The following is a 19,545-nucleotide window of genomic DNA, read 5'->3' on the forward strand; positions in this document are numbered from 1 at the left end:
TGCTCACCAAAGAGCTCCACTCTAGATGCCTTCATGGAGCTTTGAGTCACTTCTTCAACTTTTCTGTATATAGTCACACTTAATTTCTCTTTCAGACTTCTCTCTTGATTTCTGCGACACTAGTCTTCCCAATTTTCCTAATATTCAGACTGCCCCTTCTTAACTCTCCTTGGTTGCCTGCACTCTTTCCATTAACTAGTATTTGTCCTCAACTTCAACGTGTCTGGAAAAAGCAAGATTCTTTGCCATAACATCTGAGTTGGAATTCTGGCTTTCCTACTCACCAAACTGAGCTCCTAAGTTATTTAACTTACCTCAGCCTCTATAGTCTCATCGGCAAAAAGGGGACCTCTCTCTGGATAATCATCCAAAATGGAGCCATTGTACACTAAACCTGTGCTTCCCATTGGCATTATGCATTGGCAGGCATAAATTGGAATTCCAGGCCTGGAAACCCATTTCATATTTCATATAAAGTATTTATTGTTAGCAATATTTTAAATGCCATAAGAATGTCAAAACTCAAAACAAGTAAGATGATCTTCAAAATATTTATTAACCATATAAAACTAAACAATATGAACTATGATATAAACGTTCCTTGAGGTATTTTCCTTCACGGGCTGGACTGGCCGAGGTTTCTTAGACTCTTAGTTTAATGAAGTTTGGACAGAACATGCCATCTTTTCCTGGTAAATCTTCCTAGAGCATACATAGATATTTTTCCTTATTCCAGAGACCTTTGAACTGCATTGAAAATTAGGGTCATCTGCCACAAAGAAAAAAAAAGTTCAATGATGTTCAGATGAATGCTTCTCAAAGTTTTTAAAAGCTAAGTGCTGGGAAAGGGGCAGTTTCAATGATGTCTTACTCCTCCATTTTTATAAAAATCTACCTTGCTGAGCTTCTGAGAAATTTCTAACAATACAACCGGGTTTGCAGGAGACACTTCTAGATCCACTCAATCTGCAATGTCAAATCAGTTTCAGTGATGCTTTTTATAGTTATACAAATGCCTCAAAAAACTGAATGAGGCAGTTTCCTCCAATTCCTAGTTCCAGGCTTCATTTACGATTTTCACAATATCCAAAACATATCCAAAATTCTTTTTTGATCCATCCTCCTTGTTGATTGCTTTAATTGGCCTTCAAAAATTTCACACATAAAAATACCTTAGGGATGCAATCACTTATTTGATCTGTTGGCTAAAGTCAGGGAGATGCTTTGTGGAGATAAATTGGGGAGAAAGAAAACTAACGTCAGGATGCTGCTGTTTTAAGAATTAGGAGACAGCTGAAAGCAGTACCCAAATCCAGCTGTTAGCAATATTTTAAATGCCATTATTTCTTGACCTGTGGAACAGAGTGAAAACCAAAGCTTCAGAACTGGCTCTTCAAAAGACATTAGCTCCCTAGTTAAAGTGGGATGCCTTGGATTCATGGCAAGTTAAAGGTAAGGCAACAATTTCATTTTGCAGTCAACTGCAATGTATGATTCCTCCTATCTGCCTGCATAGTCAATACTTAAAATTTTTCTTCCTTACTAAAGTCAGCTTTTCAAAGCAGTTTTATCAATCTTAGGTCTCTGTCTCAAACAATAACAGGCCCTTGCATTTTAGTTAACTTTTCTGGAAAATCCTTCAATGCTTCCATATTAGCACTTGTAGCATCCTCCTGATGTTATGCTAACAAGTTCTCATTCTATTATATAAAAACAAAAACTGTTCCGTGTACAGTGCTCCCAATGAAATCCCTATTCTCCTGTGTCTATCCACAGGGGTCCTAGTTCAGGCCCTCTTTACTCTTACCCTGAGTCAGTACAATGGCTTTGAAATCAGTCTAAATGTAATTCCCTGGATCTACTCACTGCTCTACCTCCAGCATCTTCGCAAGCTATGTAATTGTCCTTTGAGCTATCACTCTACCTGCAGAATCCCAACATAGCACTTAATCACATTTTATTGTCATTTTATGTTTACATGGGTCTCCTCTATTTTATCCTGAATACTGAGGGGCAAAGACTATTTCTTACAGGTCTTTGGTCTACCGGTTAGTACATAGAAGGCATTCAACCTAATTATCCTGTGGTGAATATGAGCCCAACTCTGTCAGCTTTTAGATGGGCTTAAGAATTCCTTCTAAAAAACCAGATTTTTTTCCTATTTAATCTAATATTCTTGAACAATATGTGAAAATTTTACTGCAAATATCAACTTGAAAAATGCCTGATTTTTTTCTTTGAAGCTAGTGCACTAGAAAAATGCACCTCAATGACTTTGAGTGACCCTAATGTACACCAATTATACTTTTTATAGTTTTGTCTCCAGTGACTACTGAAATGTTACCTACTCCAGTCTCTGCAGCTTTTCTCTCAGCCCCCCGCATCAGCTTTTTTTATCTAATTTACCTGTCTGCACTAATTCCTCTCACTCCTCTAGAATGTGCTTTTTAACATGCCATAGGTTTAAAAGCTAAAGTAATTAAGCTTATTAGAAATGTTTATAGTGGGAAGATACAGACCCTAATCAACAGGAATTATGTACCCATGATCAAAAAGCACAAGGATCTTGCAAAATCCTTTTTGGTTTTTTGGGGGGTTGGGGGGTGGGGAACATTCATTTTTAAGCTCTAAGGCCTTTGCTGCTTACTCTGGTTCTAATCCATATCAGAAAAAGATGTCACATAGAATTAGCATTGTTTAATCACTTAAATTTGCACTCTCGACTCTTAGGAAATCCAGCCTAGTTGTTACAACCTCACTTTAAAGCTCTTGTGTGACTCAGCTTAAGTTAGAAAGTTGAGTCATTATATCCACTTAATAATCTAAAGCCATTTTAAACTACATTATCTTACATTTCTAGCAGATCAAATGCATAATATGCAATGTGATGTACAAATATTAAATACTTATAGTGACAAAAAAAATTTATGGTTGATGGACAAATTTTTCTCCAATTACAAAATGTAACTGATGTAGCCTAAAGCTCATCATTAAATACTGTTTCATATTCTATTGAAAAATGTGCCCTTTTAGTACTTTATATACATTATACTCTAAATGTTAAAATGTAGTGATACTAGAGATAAAATGGTAGAAAACAGGCATCACAAAGATTTAGACAATTAAGGTAAGCTCAGAGTGACTTTTAATATGCCAATCAATGTTAATAAAACACAAGTCAAACAGACAAGTGCAAACATGCTGTAAACCAAAATTAATAGGAAAGCAAACAATAGACAAATTCTTTGTTTTTGTTTTTTGCAATGTCTGGTTAGCCAGTATTATTAGTCAAATGGCTTATCATTGATAAAATATATTTTGTGAAAAGCTTGGAATAGTCAGAAGTCATTCTGGCATTTCAAACAGCTATGTACACTATCACCAAGATTAGTTTATATACACAAATATTGAAGAGAAACCGGGCAAAACATTTAAAAACAGACTAACAATACAATCAAGTACAAAACTTGGGTAGAGGGAGGGAACATTTTAAAAAAGAGTCAGGGAAGGGCATTACCAGGAAAAATTACAAAACCAGTAACAATTATACTACATTAATACAGCAATCCAAAAGGGAAAAAAAAGGTGCATTACTCCAATGCACTAGCTTCAAAGTTCAAAGAAAAAAAGGCAAATAGCTGCTTGTCATCAAGAGCAGCTATATATTTCACATAATTGTTTTCCAAAAAAGCCTATTAACAACAATGATTGTTTAATGCTACAATTTTACAGCAAAGACAAAACTAGAATAGCAGCAAATTCACAAGGCAATACTTCCACAGAATTATCATTCCATGGTTCATGCAATGCCTACAAAGTGCTCCCAGTTGGATATACAAGTATAATTCACAATTTAAAAAAAAGAAATGTAAGATTGACACACAGGTACATTGAAGGCTGAGTAGTACTGAGTCTCTTAGCATTTCCCTTTTCAAAGGGAGAATATGTTTGCAATAAAGCCCTTGAGTCCCTTTTACAGGTCACTACAAGGAAAGACACCTTTTATTACAATGCAACAGCAAACTATAAGCAGCACACCACCACAGTGGTTAACCCTAGAAAGTCTGGTGTAACATCCAACAGTGACTGACGGCCTACAGAAGACAGACTAGTAACACTAGATGAAAGCCTGATATAGCACTGGTCAAAATACAGCTTTCAACTGTAATTCACAAACAAAAGTCCTAAAAGGTATTTCAGTAAAACTACTGACACCGATTGAGAAAGTAATTGCAAGCTGGATTCTAGCAGTGATTTCAACCTAGCGTCCTCTTGTCACAGTTTTTTGGGGGAGGTGGGAAATGAGTAGTTCAGTATATGGTAAGGCTGACAGAGCGGTTCATTTTCTTTCCAATAAGTCGAGATGTTCTATTACTCTGGGTGGTGGACCTAGTGGTCATCCGATCAGTGAAGAGTGCTCTTTCCTCAGCTGCAGCTTTTGCCATCTGAGCTTTCTTGAGTTCTCTAAGAACATAAAAATAGGAAACAAGACTTTTCACCTATTGTATTAATCCTAGGAAGGGATTCTAAGAGGCCAAACACAAACTATGTTATCAGCTGGGAGATCTTAGCATGCCATCATTTTTCTAAAATACAACTGAGGAAAAAAAAATTACAGTATGAAACTTTAGCTTGTGCTCAAACAACTTAAATTTATGAAATGATTTTATTTTATGTTCTCAGAATTAAAACATCATATACACTTGGACCCAAATAATAAAGATGCTAGTAATGACTTTGAGTTGTAATACAAAATAATTTCAAACAGAACTCTAACTCGTATTGTGAAAATATCTTTACATAATAAAGATGAAAGGAAACTTCTACTTCCTACTTGTCTGAACTACGATGGCTATCAAACTAGTGGCAAATAAACCTTTTGTATTTCAAGTCAGTTTTATTAGATTAAAATCAGCAATAAAGCAAATAAATTAGAATTATCATTCCAATCAATTTTCTGAAATGTCAAAGGTCATTCAGACAAAATAGGAGACACATCTACCAACGTAATTGATGTTAATTTAATCCTTCCATAAAAAATAAACAGAATGAAGGAAACTGTTAATTTATGGTGAGAGTTTAAGGGGAAAGAAAAGCCTGTACAGGCTCACTTAGCTTTTGCTACAATTTAGGGATTGGGGATTATCACCACTTGCAAATACATGCTGGTCTTAAACATTTTTAAGTCCATAATTTAAAAGTTTAGGAACAATACCAAGTAATAGGTCACAAATAACTAATTAAAGGCAGAAATCCCCAAATTTTAACTGTATAACATACCAAACCACTACAGCCTTCACTGACAAAAAACCTAAATCATCGCTCATTAAAATTTAAGAATGAAAATAAGAAAGTTAAAACAAAACATTCCAAAGAACTCTCACTTACTTCTGCAAAAGTGAATTTTTGAATTTTTCAGCATTCAATTCTATCCGTAATTGTTCTGCACTTTTTCTAGAAGCAGACAGCAATACTGAATGCTTTACCAGTGCCATTGCTGAAGGTCTTCTCTCTGGATCTGGATGAATCATAACCTTAGAAAGAGAAATGAAATTAAGATAAAGACATGCAATTTAATAAAATATAAAACCATGTCTATAAAAAGTGCTTATATACAAAAAATGCTCACTTTTAGCAACTCTGTAAACTCTTGGGAAAGCACTTGGGGAATCCGGGGTAATCTACCCTGTCTGATTTCATGCCATTGGTCTCCATTTCTGGGAAGAGGTTCAGCACCAGCAGCACATACCACCGTGAGGGCAAGGGCAAAAATATCCGCTTTTGGTAGATGGGTATAGTTCTGTAAAATTAAAAAAAAAAATTTTTAAGGGACTATAAAAATGGCCAAAATAAGTGACGACAGGTGAGAAATAAGACTAGATTAAAATATCCAATGCTACATTTAACCTTTAAAACCTATTCAGAGACTAAGTTAAATTTGAGGAGCTTTTTAAAATCACAAATACATATATACTCTGGGAGGGGAGTGGTAAATACATTTCTAAAAGTAAATGCCTTCTCTTTTTCACTAGTCCATTTCAACTCTCAGAATAACTCCCATCCTGGGGCATTCATATGCATACAGGAAACATGCATACATTGACAAGTTACAAATACATGTACACATATAAAAAGAACAATGGGATCACGCAATTTATTTGTTCTACTTTCATTCTAAACTCTTATCAAAAAAATATTTTGTCACACTTTTTTTGGGTCACATTTTTTCAAACAGTACTATTAACTATATGCTGTAATTTATTTAATCATTCCTCTATTGCTAAACATTTATATTATTCTCAATTTATTTGTATATGAACATTTCTGTAGGCAAGAATTTCCTAGAAATGGAAATTCTGGGTCAAAGGGTACAGGATTTTAAAACGTTGATAGATACAAACGTTGATCTCCTAAAAGGCTATGCCATTTTACAGTTCCATCAGTAGTTTATGAGAATTTCTTTTATAGCTCCATCATTGTAATACTATAAATCTTTACCTTTACTCAACTTTCCTAGATTAAATATCCCCAGCTGATGGTTTAGGCTTTCTTTATTTTACTAGTTATTAGCTTAAAATTTTAGTATGTTTGCACTGTTATAAAGCAAATTGCATTATTAAAGGAAAAAAACTACCTCCTGCAAAACTTCATTTGCAAGAAAACGGCTATCACCCTCTTCAACTTGTGGACTAGAGATTCTTGTTACATGTCCAAGATCACCTGTAAGTATTGAAAAAAATAGAGTCAAGAGTTAAACAGCCTCCTACTTTATTTTAAGGCAATAAGCTGGTTATCTTTCTTTCTTACCTATTTTAAACATAACTTTGTTGGATGCCCAGTCATCTTCATCTCCTTCTTCAGAGGCAGCATTTGGGATTGAGGTTCGAGATATGAAAATATTACCTGTCAAACAGTTATTTTTGTCAGCTGCACTAACAATTAATGGTGTAACAAAAATTCATAAACAAGGCCGTACATCAGAATCATCCCAAAAGCTTTCAAATGTATAGATTTTCATATGTTCTACCCCCAAACCAAATGAGAGTAAGAATCTCAGGGGACAGGAAATGGGGTTGTATTTTCTAAGGAACGTATTTTCTGGACTAATACTGATCTTTGAACACTTGGAAACCACTTCATTAGACCCTTGTCATCTACACACTGATCTCTGGTTTTAACTATATAGAAACAATACAAAAAAGGCAATAATGTAGTAATCTGTGGTGCTTCTAAATCATAAATTTTAAGCTAATACTATGGGCTGGTATGAAAAGTACAAGTAATGTAACTTTTGAGTTTGGCTGTATCTACATCCCAATGTGGCTTTGTGGTTCATCTCTGCTGTACACATACTTTTCTTCTTCAAATTCAGGTAAGTTCCTGATTAACGTTAAGTTTCAGTGACAGATTTCATTTTAATAGTTTTACCAATGTAATACTGAGTTTATAAATGTTACATTCAATTAAGTCATCTTTCCAATTTCACTTTATTTATAGGATAATTTCTTTTTTTTTTTTTTTTTTAAAGATTTTATTTATTCGACAGAGAGAGACACAGCAAGAGAGGAAACACAAGCAGGGGGAGTGGGAGAGGGAGAAGCAGGCACCCCACGGAGCAGGGAGCCCGATGCGGGGCTCGATCCCAGGACCCTGGGATCATGACCCGAGCCGAACGCAGACACTTAACGACTGAGCCACCCAGGCGCCCCAGGATAATTTATTTTTCTATGTTATTTACAAATTTGAAACTTTAGGGCCCCTGGGAGGCTCAGTCGTTAAGCGTCTGCCTTCGGCTCGGGTCGTGATCCCAGGGTCCTGGGATCGAGCCCCGCATCGGGCTCCCTGCTCCACGGGAGGCCTGCTTCTCCCTCTTCCACTCCCCCTGCTGTGTTCCCTCTCTCGCTGTGTCTCTCTCTGTCAAATAAATAAATAAAAATCTTTAAAAAAAAAATTGAAATTTTAAAACTTCATATGCCTTAATATTTTCAACTTTTGTACTTATAAGGGTCTACTATGTTTGTCTGACACTTAAAACAAGATATGAATGAGTACAGGCAAACCTTACTAATTCCTATTTACTGCCATCAGCCCAAATATTATTTTTCCCCTTTTGGAAAATAAAAATTTTAGTGAGTTATTAACATACAGATAAATTCTTCACATAACTTATAAGATTCAAGTAAGTTGTGTAAAATGATTTAAATTCTCATGAATCACACATTTCCATAGACCAAAAAAAAAACCTTCATTAAATTCAACTTAGAAACACCTAGCCTAAAATTCACACTTGAATTCATCGACCTGTTAGTTTTAACTTCCAATTTATAGGAAACACAGGGGAAAAAGGAGTAAGATAAATGATGCAAGGGAGCAACCAGTCAAATGCAGAAGAAAGGACAAGACAAAGTCCATATTAGTATTATTTTTTTTAAGGTAGAGGAAGGGTAAAACCTGAAGGAAAAAAAAAAAAGAATAGAAGTAGATGGGATGCATGGTCCTGAAAATGGATACTAGTTTGGACAAGTAAACCAAAAGAACTTGGTTACCTGGGAAAAATTTTAAAATGATCTAGCTATTAGAATAGATGAAAATGTACTGAAACAAAAAGGTAGGGGCTCCTGGGTGGCTCAGTTGGTCATGCGACTGCCTTCAGCTCAGGTCATGATCCCAGAGTGCTGGGATTGAATCCCACATTGGGCTCCCAGCTCAGCGGGGAGCCTGCTTCTCCCTTTGACCCTCTCCCCTCTCATGCTGTTTCTCTCTCTCAAATAAATAAATAAATAAATAAATAAGTAAGTAAATAAAATCTAAAAAAAAAAAGGTAGAGTTGACTTACAAAAAGTTTTAAAATAGTGTGTACATTATGAGGTTATTTTAATAAAATGAGAGGGATGTGCACTAAGATGTTACTGCAGCATTCACTGCCACCCTTTTTTAATGCAAGATAATCATACTGCGGGGCACCTCGGTGGCTCAGTGGGTTAAGCATCTGCCTTCAGCTCAGGTCATGACCCGAGTCCTGGGATCGAGCCCCACATCGGGCTCCTTGCTCAGCAGGGAGCCTGCTTCTCCCTCTGCTGCTCCCCCTGCTTGTGTTCTCTCTGACAAATAAAAATCTTAAAAATATATATTAAAAAAAAAAGGTAGTCATACTGCATGTGCCATTTGTTTTCTGAATAATGCGGTAACACCTTCATGGTATATAGGCTAGAAATACCACATGTTACATAGCACTTATGTTTCCAAAATCGTGTTCACATATCTCATTTTATTCTAACCACCCTGTTAGCAGGACCAGCATTATTTTGTAATTATGATTCTATAACCTAGTAGAAGAGAGGGGCTTTAAACAACAGGTTCTTAGTCTCCCCATCAGAGTCCTACTTCATGACTATGTGGTTTCCATAAGATGCAGCAAATTTTTCCAATTTTTAATAAAAATGAATTGTCTCAAATATTTTGGAATAACAAGAGGTGAATGGAAATCATAAAACAATATAAACATGTGGCTCAAAGGTCTTTTAAAATTAACAATGAAAAAACAGAGTAAGATGTTTTAATGAAATCATTTATTCTCTATAACACTAAAGAACACAGGTCAGAGAATTTGTAATACTTACTAGGCTTTATATCCATATGAACCAAAGACATTGAATGAATATACCTCAAGCCCCGGCCAACTTGCAAAAGGAGATCCTTCAACTCTGCTTCTGTGAAGTAACTCATGCTTCTATAGTTTTCACTTATGGCATCAGCTAAACTTCCACCTAACAAACATGGGAAAAATTAGCAATTTCCTCTTCGTGAGATCTTATTTCTTTTCCCTCCATCTTGAGTTTGTGGCCACAAACTCAACAAAGAAAGTAGCATTTTGTACGACCTATTCTCTTTTTCCTGCTTGTGAAATCTAAAGTTTATTTATTCTTTCAATAAATACTATACTCACATGGGTACAAAATATAAAGTCTGGTTCATCCATATACCCCAGCATCCCACCTGGTTCTTTTTCCGCAGAATAAACCAATGTTACTGGTTTCTTATATATTTTTTCAACTCCTTTTCATACAAATGATAACATATTTTCATCATCTTGAAGATTAGTCTTTACTAACATACAAAGACTACCTTGTTCTCTCGTGTCTCTACAGAATTCCATTGTATAATTGAATGGTAATGCATTAACCAATCTCCTAACTGATGAACATTTTAATTTCCAAGCCTTTGCTACTATATACTATAGTCTAAGGATAACTTTGTATATTGGTCATTTCACACGCATTTAACATATCTCATAGAAACAAATTGCTGGTTTAAAGGGTTATACAGGGGCGCCTGGGTGACACTTGATTCAGAGTCTGACTCTTGGTTTTGGCTCAGCTCATGATCTTGGGGTTGTGGAATCGAGCCCTCCCTTGGGCTAGCACTCAGTGCGGGGTCTGCTTGTCTCTCTCACTCTGTTCCTCTTGGCACCCTGCCCTCATGCTCATGCACACACTCATATAAATAAAATCGTTTTTTAAAAAATAAAAAATATGTTCAGTCATAGAACAGTACTAATATGTGGCTCTAGTATGTGCGTGAAATACTAACTTATATATAGAATATATTTTTATAGCTGAGAGGGACATTTCTCTATTTATCCTTCTACAAAACAGCTTAGGGTTGGTATTCACACCATCAGTGCCAAACCTTCATTGCCTGTGAAAATTCACATAAAAGAAGTAACAGTGTATTTGGTTTCTGATTTCAAAATGGCTGGTACTTAAACTCTGCTAGCATGTGCCTTATGTGAATCTGGGGCTTTGGAAGACAAATCTGGGGCCATTTTACTTACACTTACACACACACACACACACACAGAGTTCCCCCCATAGAGAAGGCTGTACCAATTTATACTCCCATCATTAATGTATGAGAATAACTTTTCCCACACCCTCGACAGCAGTCTATAAATTTTATAGGTAAAAACCAGTGTTTTAGTAGTTTTAACTTATACTACTTTTGCTCTGAATGAGAATAAAACCTGCTTTTATAGGAGCAGTCAAAGCAACCAGCTCATTTGTTTATACTTTAAAAAACTTTGTAAGTTTATACTTCATAAGTTTTATTTAAAACACTCTAAGTTTATAACTTATATCTCAGGAAAAGAGGAGTTATGTAAAACAAAACAAAAATCAAAAACCAAAACAAACCACTTCTGTTTAAAGCTTAGTTAGGAATAATGAAATCAGAGCCAGAGTAATAAAATCAGGAAGGTATATTGATATATATTAGTCAGGAAAGGAAGTCCTACAATTTGAGTAAGACTAGGTAGCAAAATGTCCAATGTGTTTTAAAAATAAATATAAATCACACATCTCAATATTTTAGACTTAAGTATGTTCTCCATACTTGTACAAATCTTGAACTGCAGGAAAAAGAGGGCTCTAGAAGGGAGGTCAATAAATGGGCTTGAAGGCCTAGTCCAAGTTTAATAAGCATTTTAGTGGATCTATCAACTATAGCTAGGCCAGTTCCTTCTATTTCACTGCTGAAAGGCAAACAGAAGTGAGAAGAGCAAGACACTCATCTGATATTTCATGTTCTCTTCCCCCATCCATCAACATTTTCCCACACTTGTTTACCAGGAGTAAAAATTTCAATCTATCACCAAACCAAGACAAAAGGCTTAAAATGCAAATGACTGGTTTGAGATAATAAGGAAACTTAGTCACGATAAAGGACGTCAGTTAATCACCATGTATAAATGAAATAATAGAATCACTTCCCTGTGAAACTGTGGAAAAGGATGTGAAGATCAGGCCTATTATTAGGACATTCAAAGCTTCATCTGGAGAGAAGAATGGTGGAAAAGGAAATAGAAGAGCTCACGAATGTATCTAGATAGCCTCATTTCATCTAACAGAACAGACAACTATTCTAAGAGGCAACCCTGTTTCACACAGGTCTATTTATTCTTTAAAGATCTGTATATTCTTGGGGTGCCTGGGTGGCTCAGTCGTTAAGCCTCTGCCTTCGGCTCACGTCATTAGTCCCAGGGTCCTGGGATTGAGCCCTGCATCGGGCTCCCTGCTCAGCGGGAAGCCTGCTTCTCCTTCTCCCACTCCCCCTGCTTGTGTTCCCTCTCTCGCTGTGTCTCTATCAAATAAATAAATAAAATCTTTAAACAAAAAAAAAATCTGTATATTCTTTAAGTGTTTTATACTGTTCCAAGATAATAAACTGTTTCAAAATATTATTTTATAATCTAACTGTATTACAAGACAGGGTTTTGTTTTGTTTTTTAGGACAAGGTCTTTATAATGAGAGGGTAGCAAGTCAACTCACTCCTCCCTATCCCCCCAGGCCCAAAGTTTTCTCAAAATCATCTGAATTATACAACCACATATTTATTTGGTTGATCGTTACAAATGTGTGATCCCTGAAGTGCTACTGAAATACCTGTTAAGAGGACCAACCACATCAACAAGGTGAAAGGGAGAAAGAAACTGGAAGATGGCATCTAGCAAACATCGAGTGGAAAAGACATGGTCAAACTGTCCTATACTGGGGTGCCTCAGTCGTTGGGCGTCTGCCTTTGGCTCAGGTCATGGTCCCAGGGTCCTGGGATCGAGCCCTGCATCAGGCTCCCTGCTCCGCGGGAAGCCTGCTTCTCCCTCTCCCACTCCCCTGGCTAGTGTTCCCTCTCTTGCTGTCTCTCTCTGTGTCAAATAAATAAATAAAATCTAAAAAAAAAAATATATATATTGTCCTATATTAAGTGCAGTAACTGAAAAATGAAGGTTAAGAAACAGAAGAAACAGATTAGTCCACAAGGTCAGGAGAGATAGCTACATAAATATTCTGATATGAATAGAAACATTTCAAGAGACGTGTGAAACAAATTAGCAGCAATGCTGTATACTGAGCACTTAGTTCTTTCAAGTATAGAGATTAATATAATGACAATTCAAAAAAAAGTAGGTGTGAGAAATGGATCTTTTACTTCTTTTTTGTTCAGTTTTTAAATACTGAAAACCTGAACCCACTACCTACACCACTTATTTATTCACAAGCTATGAGAAGGCTGGTCTTGTTGAAAGAAAAAATGAGAATCAAAAAAAATAAGTAACAAATCCTTGCTATCACCTCCCAACTGCTCACTAAATTCTAAATTCTCTAATATTCACAGAAGATATACAGAAATGGAAACCCAGCATATATAAAGATTTACCTATTTAATAACAGGTATTTTTAAGAATCAGAATTGAGACCAGGGTTTTGATAAAGGTTTAATGAAGAAGGGGGGAACCAAGTTGGTCCTTGAGGGACTTTTTGAAATTGAAAGCTCTCCAGAGGTCCAAAGTTGAACCTCTACACATGCTTGTTTTGTTGGTTTTGGGGAGAAATGAGGGAGAGAGGCACAGCTAGAGAACTAAAAGCATAACTTAATAGAAAAGTGTGAGTGGATTCCAGTGGTAAACTAGGTTGGAAAAATGGGAATGGGGGCAAGATTATAGAATACTTTGAACAAACGGCTAAAGTTAGAACAATGGAGAGTCACTGTCACTTTATGAGTAACCAGTATCAGTTTTAACAGCATAAAAAATGAAATGGAAAGGGAAGGCTAGATGCATTGAACCTACATTATGAACTACCATACCCCACATACACTATGCTGCGTGCTAGGGATACCAAAATATATATACGGCAAGACCACTGTCCTTGCATGATCAGTTTGACTAATAGGCACACTACCATGCACAATTCCACTATTGAAGTAAAAGGGACAAGGTTTTCAATCTTTACTTAATATCCAGGTAAGCAATGAACTTAAAACTCATGTTAAGCTTCTTGAATTTATAAGAGATATACTCTCTTTGTATTTATGTAAGAGATAAAAGAGACATAGAATTACAGCAGGATTTCAGATAAAAACTATTTCCTCAGTGTTCATTTTTTTGAGCTCAAAAGTTTGTAAGAGAACCAACATATTACTCACCATTACAATATTCATTCTGTATAAGCATATGATCATCTTCTGCCCATGCAGAGAAATATCGAACTACATGAGAATGCTGTCCAAGCACTGCATGAGCATATACTTCCCTCAAAGCGTTCTGCCTAGGAGAGATTTGACATTGACAGAATGGTAAATCATTTTTATCCAAGCCTAACTTAAACTAATTTATGTGAAACTTCATAAGAGAAACTTGACTTCTTTATCTATCATTATGCTGAAGGATAACTTGCTTAAGAAAGAGGGAGTTAAGACTCTGTACCAGATTTTTCTAAAGGCTTCCATTAAAGAAGAATGTTAGTTACAAAGAAGGAACCTTGCTGGCCCTAGGACTTGGGAAAAATGAAACTCCATTTTACTGTGAATTCATGGATGCTACCAAAAAAAGAAATTTAAGTTAGGTTCCAAAATCAGACTACTCATAACTTTACCAAATCCAGTAAGAATGAATGGCACAAAATGAAAAGGATCTGATTAAATTATTATAGCTTCTCAAAAGTGAGAGAATTTCAGTGCTTGATTATGTAAAACCTTAATGCTTGCAACACCATAGGGAATAAAAGAGCAAAAGACAAAATTTTTAATACATACTCATCGACAGAGCCAGCCAATGGCTTTTTTGATCGCTTAATGGCATAAATGCATCCATCCAGCCTCTTCACACACTTAAACACAGAACCAAATTCTCCAGAGCCAATTTTCTCTAGCTCATGAAATTCTGTTGTATACCGTGACTTCATATTGCTTTCAGTAATTGTAATTCTCTGTAATAAAAAAGTGTATCCATATACATAATACAAAGATATGAAAATGATTTTTTGCTATGATGCTAGCACTATGTGTGAAATTTAAAACTCATTATATCTTATGTTTTAATGGATATTTAACATGTATATACGGTAACTTGTTAAGAAGTAGAAAATGAAATTTCAGAAACAATAAAAAGAAAATGAAAAGCTATTTACTTTAGCAGGTCTTGTTTCATCTTCGAACTCATAATCACTGGCTTCCATGTCTTCACCACAAGAACTGAAAAATATTATGTATTTTTCCATCAACAGATCTGACAGACACATCAACTAGAGATCCAAAACTTTATCTGATAGGTGTACAGTGAAATTGCATTTTAATGAATAAAAACAGACAAGAAAGGGCGCCTGGGTGGCTCAGTTAAACATCTGCCTTCAGCTTGGGTCATGATCCCAAGGTCCTGGGATTCAGTCCCGTGTCCAGCTCCCTGCTCAGTGGGGAGGGAGTCTGATTCTCCTTCTGCCCCTCTCCCCGCTTGTGCTTGTGTGATCTCTCTCGTGCCACACAAAAATAAATAAAATCTTAAAAAAAAACAGGTAAGAAAACAATTATATAATCACGAGATATAGCTCAGCTGATGAAAATGCTGTCCCTGCTGAAATATGCTTATTAACTACAAGCCAACACCACCACACATATCAAAATTAAAGTCTTTCTAAATCAACTCTCTCTGCCTGCCTCATTTTTGACACCAGCAGATTTCCTACAAGCTATCTAGGCTTTTTATTCCTTCCTTTTTCACACCACTACTTTTCTACAGCTGATTACTTTCCACCTACCTCTCCTGGGAAGTGGGGTGGGTGCTAGCAACAGAAAAATTTCAGAGCATAAACTTCTGTCATTCAGATGAAATTAAATTTTGATAAGTACCACAAACCAATCTTGAGTGGTTGGGGACCAAACTGTGGAGTACTAAATAACTTACTCATTCCAATGTGTTCGCTTTCTTCTACGACATTGTCCTGAGGAATGAAGTAACACAGAATCTGGGGTAAAAGGATTAATATTCACTTGAGGAGTCTGTCGCATGTCAAATTCCCTTTTTCCTGATTTTTCTGTATCCATGAATAGAGAACCACCTCGGAGTTTAACAGAGCTGGAATCAATTCCTCGAGCTTTGGAGAGCAAACTCTAGGACAGGAAAAATAAAATTTTTTGTATCCAGGTCCTATAGACAGCCTTATCAACCCAACCTTCAACAAGCCTTTCACAGGTCTGATAGTGTAGATCAAAGCAACACACAAGCCTCTGTCACATCTCCAGCAAAACAGTGGTTAACTATAGCAGTCTGAAAAGTGGATACCAACCACCTTTTCTGAAAAAGCCACATAAAATAGGTCTCTGACCCTAAAAAGAGTAGGAATGCAGACTAAAATTAAGTTTATTCTGGAGTCCAGAAGTTAACAAAAACCTTTCATTCCATCTAAAAATAGAAAGCAGTCAGGGAGCCCCATAAAAGCTCCCTTCCCCCCATCCAAATAGGGCTTTGAAAACCACCTCCGGCGGACTCCTCCCCTCACTTCCAGAGGGATCATGCCTTGGGCAAGTCCCTAATAAACAGTAACGCTCAAAAAACACTTCTTCGTGAGGTTTACCACCAATGGCACTGAAAGGGACTCAAAAAGGTGCATTTTCTGTATTAGTTTTATAAACGCGATACTTGTCTCAATTTCGTGACGGGTCTGTTTTTAAAATCTGGCTACATCTAACGTTCCAGAAGTAGTAATCTGCGTACTCACTTGCTACTCAACAAACAGGTGCTGAACACCTCCTTCATTGTGATCTGTTATCAACAATATGAAAGCACAAGGGTCCAAGAAACCCCACCAATGCTGGCTTTTAACCGTTGGATGTCCCTAATCGTTACACTTAGGCTGACCACACATGGGCACTGCAAACCCAAGGGTGTAAACAAACGCTTACCCAATAAATAGCATGTACGGACAGTAGCTTAAATGCTACTCTGAGTTAAGGAGTGTTTAAGACTGGAAACGCTTGGAAGGCCAGCCTTTTCTCCCAAGTCGAAGCGCAGTCCCCCTCCATACCTCAAACTTAACCCCTTAAGGCCATATGACACGAAACGATAAGCACATGAAGTTTTTTTTTTTAACCGAACTCCTGCGTGCGCCGCCCAAATTACAGGGCCCATCACTGCGTTTAAAAGGCACCATATGGCTGCAGGGCTCAGGAGTGTCAGGTGGCCGGGCCAGCCCACTCCAAGCATCCTTCCAAACCACGTTATCAGTGCCACACTCCGGCTGACACGGTCGGGAAGGCCCCGACTCGACGGGCGTGAAATCACCAGCCACCTGGACGGCGCCGATCAGCCCCTTTGAAAGATGAAGAAGTTCCAGAAGAGGCCCATTGTTCAGTTACATAATCTTAACGGACAACTTCTGGGCAGGGCCAAAAAGAGGGGCTGCCAACTTTTTGTTGCGGCTCCGGGGAACGAGTAGGGGTGCGGCCGGGCGGTTATGTAACCGAACCCGGGCAGCGCCGCGCTCGGCTCCCGGCGCCGCGGCCTTTTTAAAAGGCTGGGCGGGCGCGGGCTCGGGGCGCCCCGGGCCCCGCGTCCTCTCACCTTGGGCGTGTGCGGCGTGTCGAAGAGCCGCAGCTTGCGGAAGGTCTTGTGCGGCGGGGTGCCGGGGTGATCCGGCAGCGGCGAGCAGGGGCCCTCGCTAGCCCGGCGCGCCCCGCAGCGGCGCGGGGACGCGTCCCCCGCGCCGCCGCAGCGCACCGGCGAGAACGAGCTGCCCAGGAAGTAGGCGGCTGCCGGCGACTTCACCGGCGACGAGGAGCCGAAACCCTCCTCCTCCCACGAGTCGCCCTCGGCCCCGCCGCCCTGCACGTCGGCGCTGGGACAGGCGCCCCGCAGCAACATGTCCTCCTCCAGCTCCCCGGGGCTGCCGGGGGCCGGGCCGGGCGAGCGGCGGCGCTCGGGCCCGGCCTCTGTGGGGCTACGCGCAGGCGGCAGCGGCGAGTCGGGCTCTTGAAAGGCCGAGTCCTCTCCCGTGCTGTGGCCACTGCCTTCCTCCTCTTCCTCCTCCTCCTCCTCCTCACAGTCGCTGCAGGGCGAGAAGATCAGCTTCTGCCTCAAAGTGCAGGAAGCCCCAGGACGGCGGGGCGGCGGCGGCTGCTGCCGGCTCAGGAAACTCATCGCGCCCCTGGGGCCGGGGCCGAGGCCGAGGACCGGAGAGCCGGAGCCCGCGGAGTCCAGGACGCGGACGGCCCAGGGGGCGGGTCCGCCACGTGCGACTGGGCGCGCCTGGTCGCCGCGGCGGCGGACCTGCGCGGTGGCGGGCTGCGGCTCTGGAGCGCTCGGGGCTGCGGGCGGCGGTGGCGGCGGCGGCGTGGACTGTCCAGCAGAGGCGGGGCGGCGTAGGCACCGAGGCTGGGGTCTCCGCAGGTCCACCCGCAGGTTCGGGCTCCGCGGCTTCCCGCGACCGTTAACCACGTGAGTGCCCGACCCACCAATCCCCGCCCAGCCCCGGGTTTGAAAAAAAAGGAGGGCGCGACGTAGCCCGCGGGGGAGGGATCAACTACGCGATTTTGGCGCGAACCCGCTGGCTCCGCCCCCCCAACCCCCCGCCCTCCGCAGCCAGGCTTGGGCGGGCGCGGCGCCGCGGGCCTATGAGGGAGCCGGACTTCTGGGAGCCGAGCCGGGCGCCGCCCGGTCGGGGCCGGGCGGGAGAGCCGAGGCGGCCTTCTGGGAGGGGCGAGGGGGGCCGGGCTCGGCTGGGCCCAGCCGAACGCCAGCCTGGAAGCGACTTGCTCGCGGTCCCTCAGGCGCTCTGGGGTCTGAGGTGGGGGCTGGGGAACACTTCTGGTCCTCTCCGGGTCGGAGTGAGCGGGGAACCACCGTGGCCCTCGGGCTCAGCCCCGGGAGTGCGGCCTCCGGTCCCGCGTCCCTTTGGTGCGGGCCACTGGGGCGTTGTGGGCGTGGCTGGGGGCAGTCACGTTCTCCCGTAGAGGTTTGAGCCGGAAATGGTGACTCGGGCCTCAGGAGCTTTGCGATGTGAGCGGGTTGTTTAGGGTGGACACCGAAATCAGCAAGGCCAACACACGAGAACTCGCGGCGGGGACACCGGCCTCGGGGAAGGCCTCTGGAGCCTCAGTTTCCCCCCAGGGTGGCTGTTAGGGTCGGGTGTGCCCCCTGCGAGGTGAGCTTCGCCTAGGCCGTGGCCCCTTTGCAGTCCCCTCCCCCCCGCCCCCGACTTGTCCAGAGTAAACAGCAGCAGCACCACAATCGGCCCCAGCACGAAACCCAAGTGCCCACCACGCAGCCACGGTGTTTATATTTGTTTGCCAGCACGTGGGCAAGCGTTGGCAAAAGAGATTGGCATACCTCACTGCAAACTTTAAACGCAAATTGAGAAAAAAATTCCTCCAGTACTCCGTCAAATAGCGATTTTATCTGCCCTTTATCGTCTCACAGACAAGTTTCTTGTAATTTTTCAGTTGTAAATAACCCCGTGATGAATATTCTAACTTCTCGTGTTTTTTCCCTGTGTTGCTTGAGGGTTTGGGGTGTTTTTTGTTTTTTTTTTTTAAAGATTTTATTTATTTATTTGAGACAGAGAGAATGAGAGACAGAGAGCATGAGAGGGAGGAGGGTCAGAGGGAGAAGCAGACTCCCCGCCGAGCAGGGAGCCTGATGCGGGACTCGATCCCGGGACTCCAGGATCATGACCTGAGCCGAAGGCAGTCGCTTAACCAACTGAGCCACCCAGGCGCCC

The 19,545-nt window shown here is 40.5% G+C and overlaps 1 protein-coding gene across 1 annotated transcript; it reads right to left on the reverse strand.

Moving 5' to 3' along the window:
- Positions 1-537: 537 nt before the first annotated feature.
- Positions 538-18,271, reverse strand: WEE1 (WEE1 G2 checkpoint kinase). Its single transcript, XM_006728513.3, has 11 exons — positions 17,391-18,271; positions 15,735-15,940; positions 14,965-15,028; positions 14,591-14,763; positions 13,982-14,103; positions 9,621-9,767; positions 6,808-6,903; positions 6,635-6,720; positions 5,630-5,800; positions 5,389-5,534; positions 538-4,464 (listed from the first exon to the last, which is right to left on the reverse strand). The coding sequence occupies exons 1-11, from the start codon at positions 17,964-17,966 to the stop codon at positions 4,311-4,313; spliced, it is 1,941 nt and encodes a 646-aa protein (XP_006728576.1). The 5' UTR covers positions 17,967-18,271; the 3' UTR covers positions 538-4,310.
- Between the last annotated feature and the right edge of the window lie 1,274 nt (positions 18,272-19,545).

Source organism: Leptonychotes weddellii, chromosome 11 (genome assembly GCF_054177405.1).
Source record: "Leptonychotes weddellii isolate Sample4059 chromosome 11, ASM5417740v2, whole genome shotgun sequence".
NCBI lineage: Eukaryota > Metazoa > Chordata > Mammalia > Carnivora > Phocidae > Leptonychotes > Leptonychotes weddellii.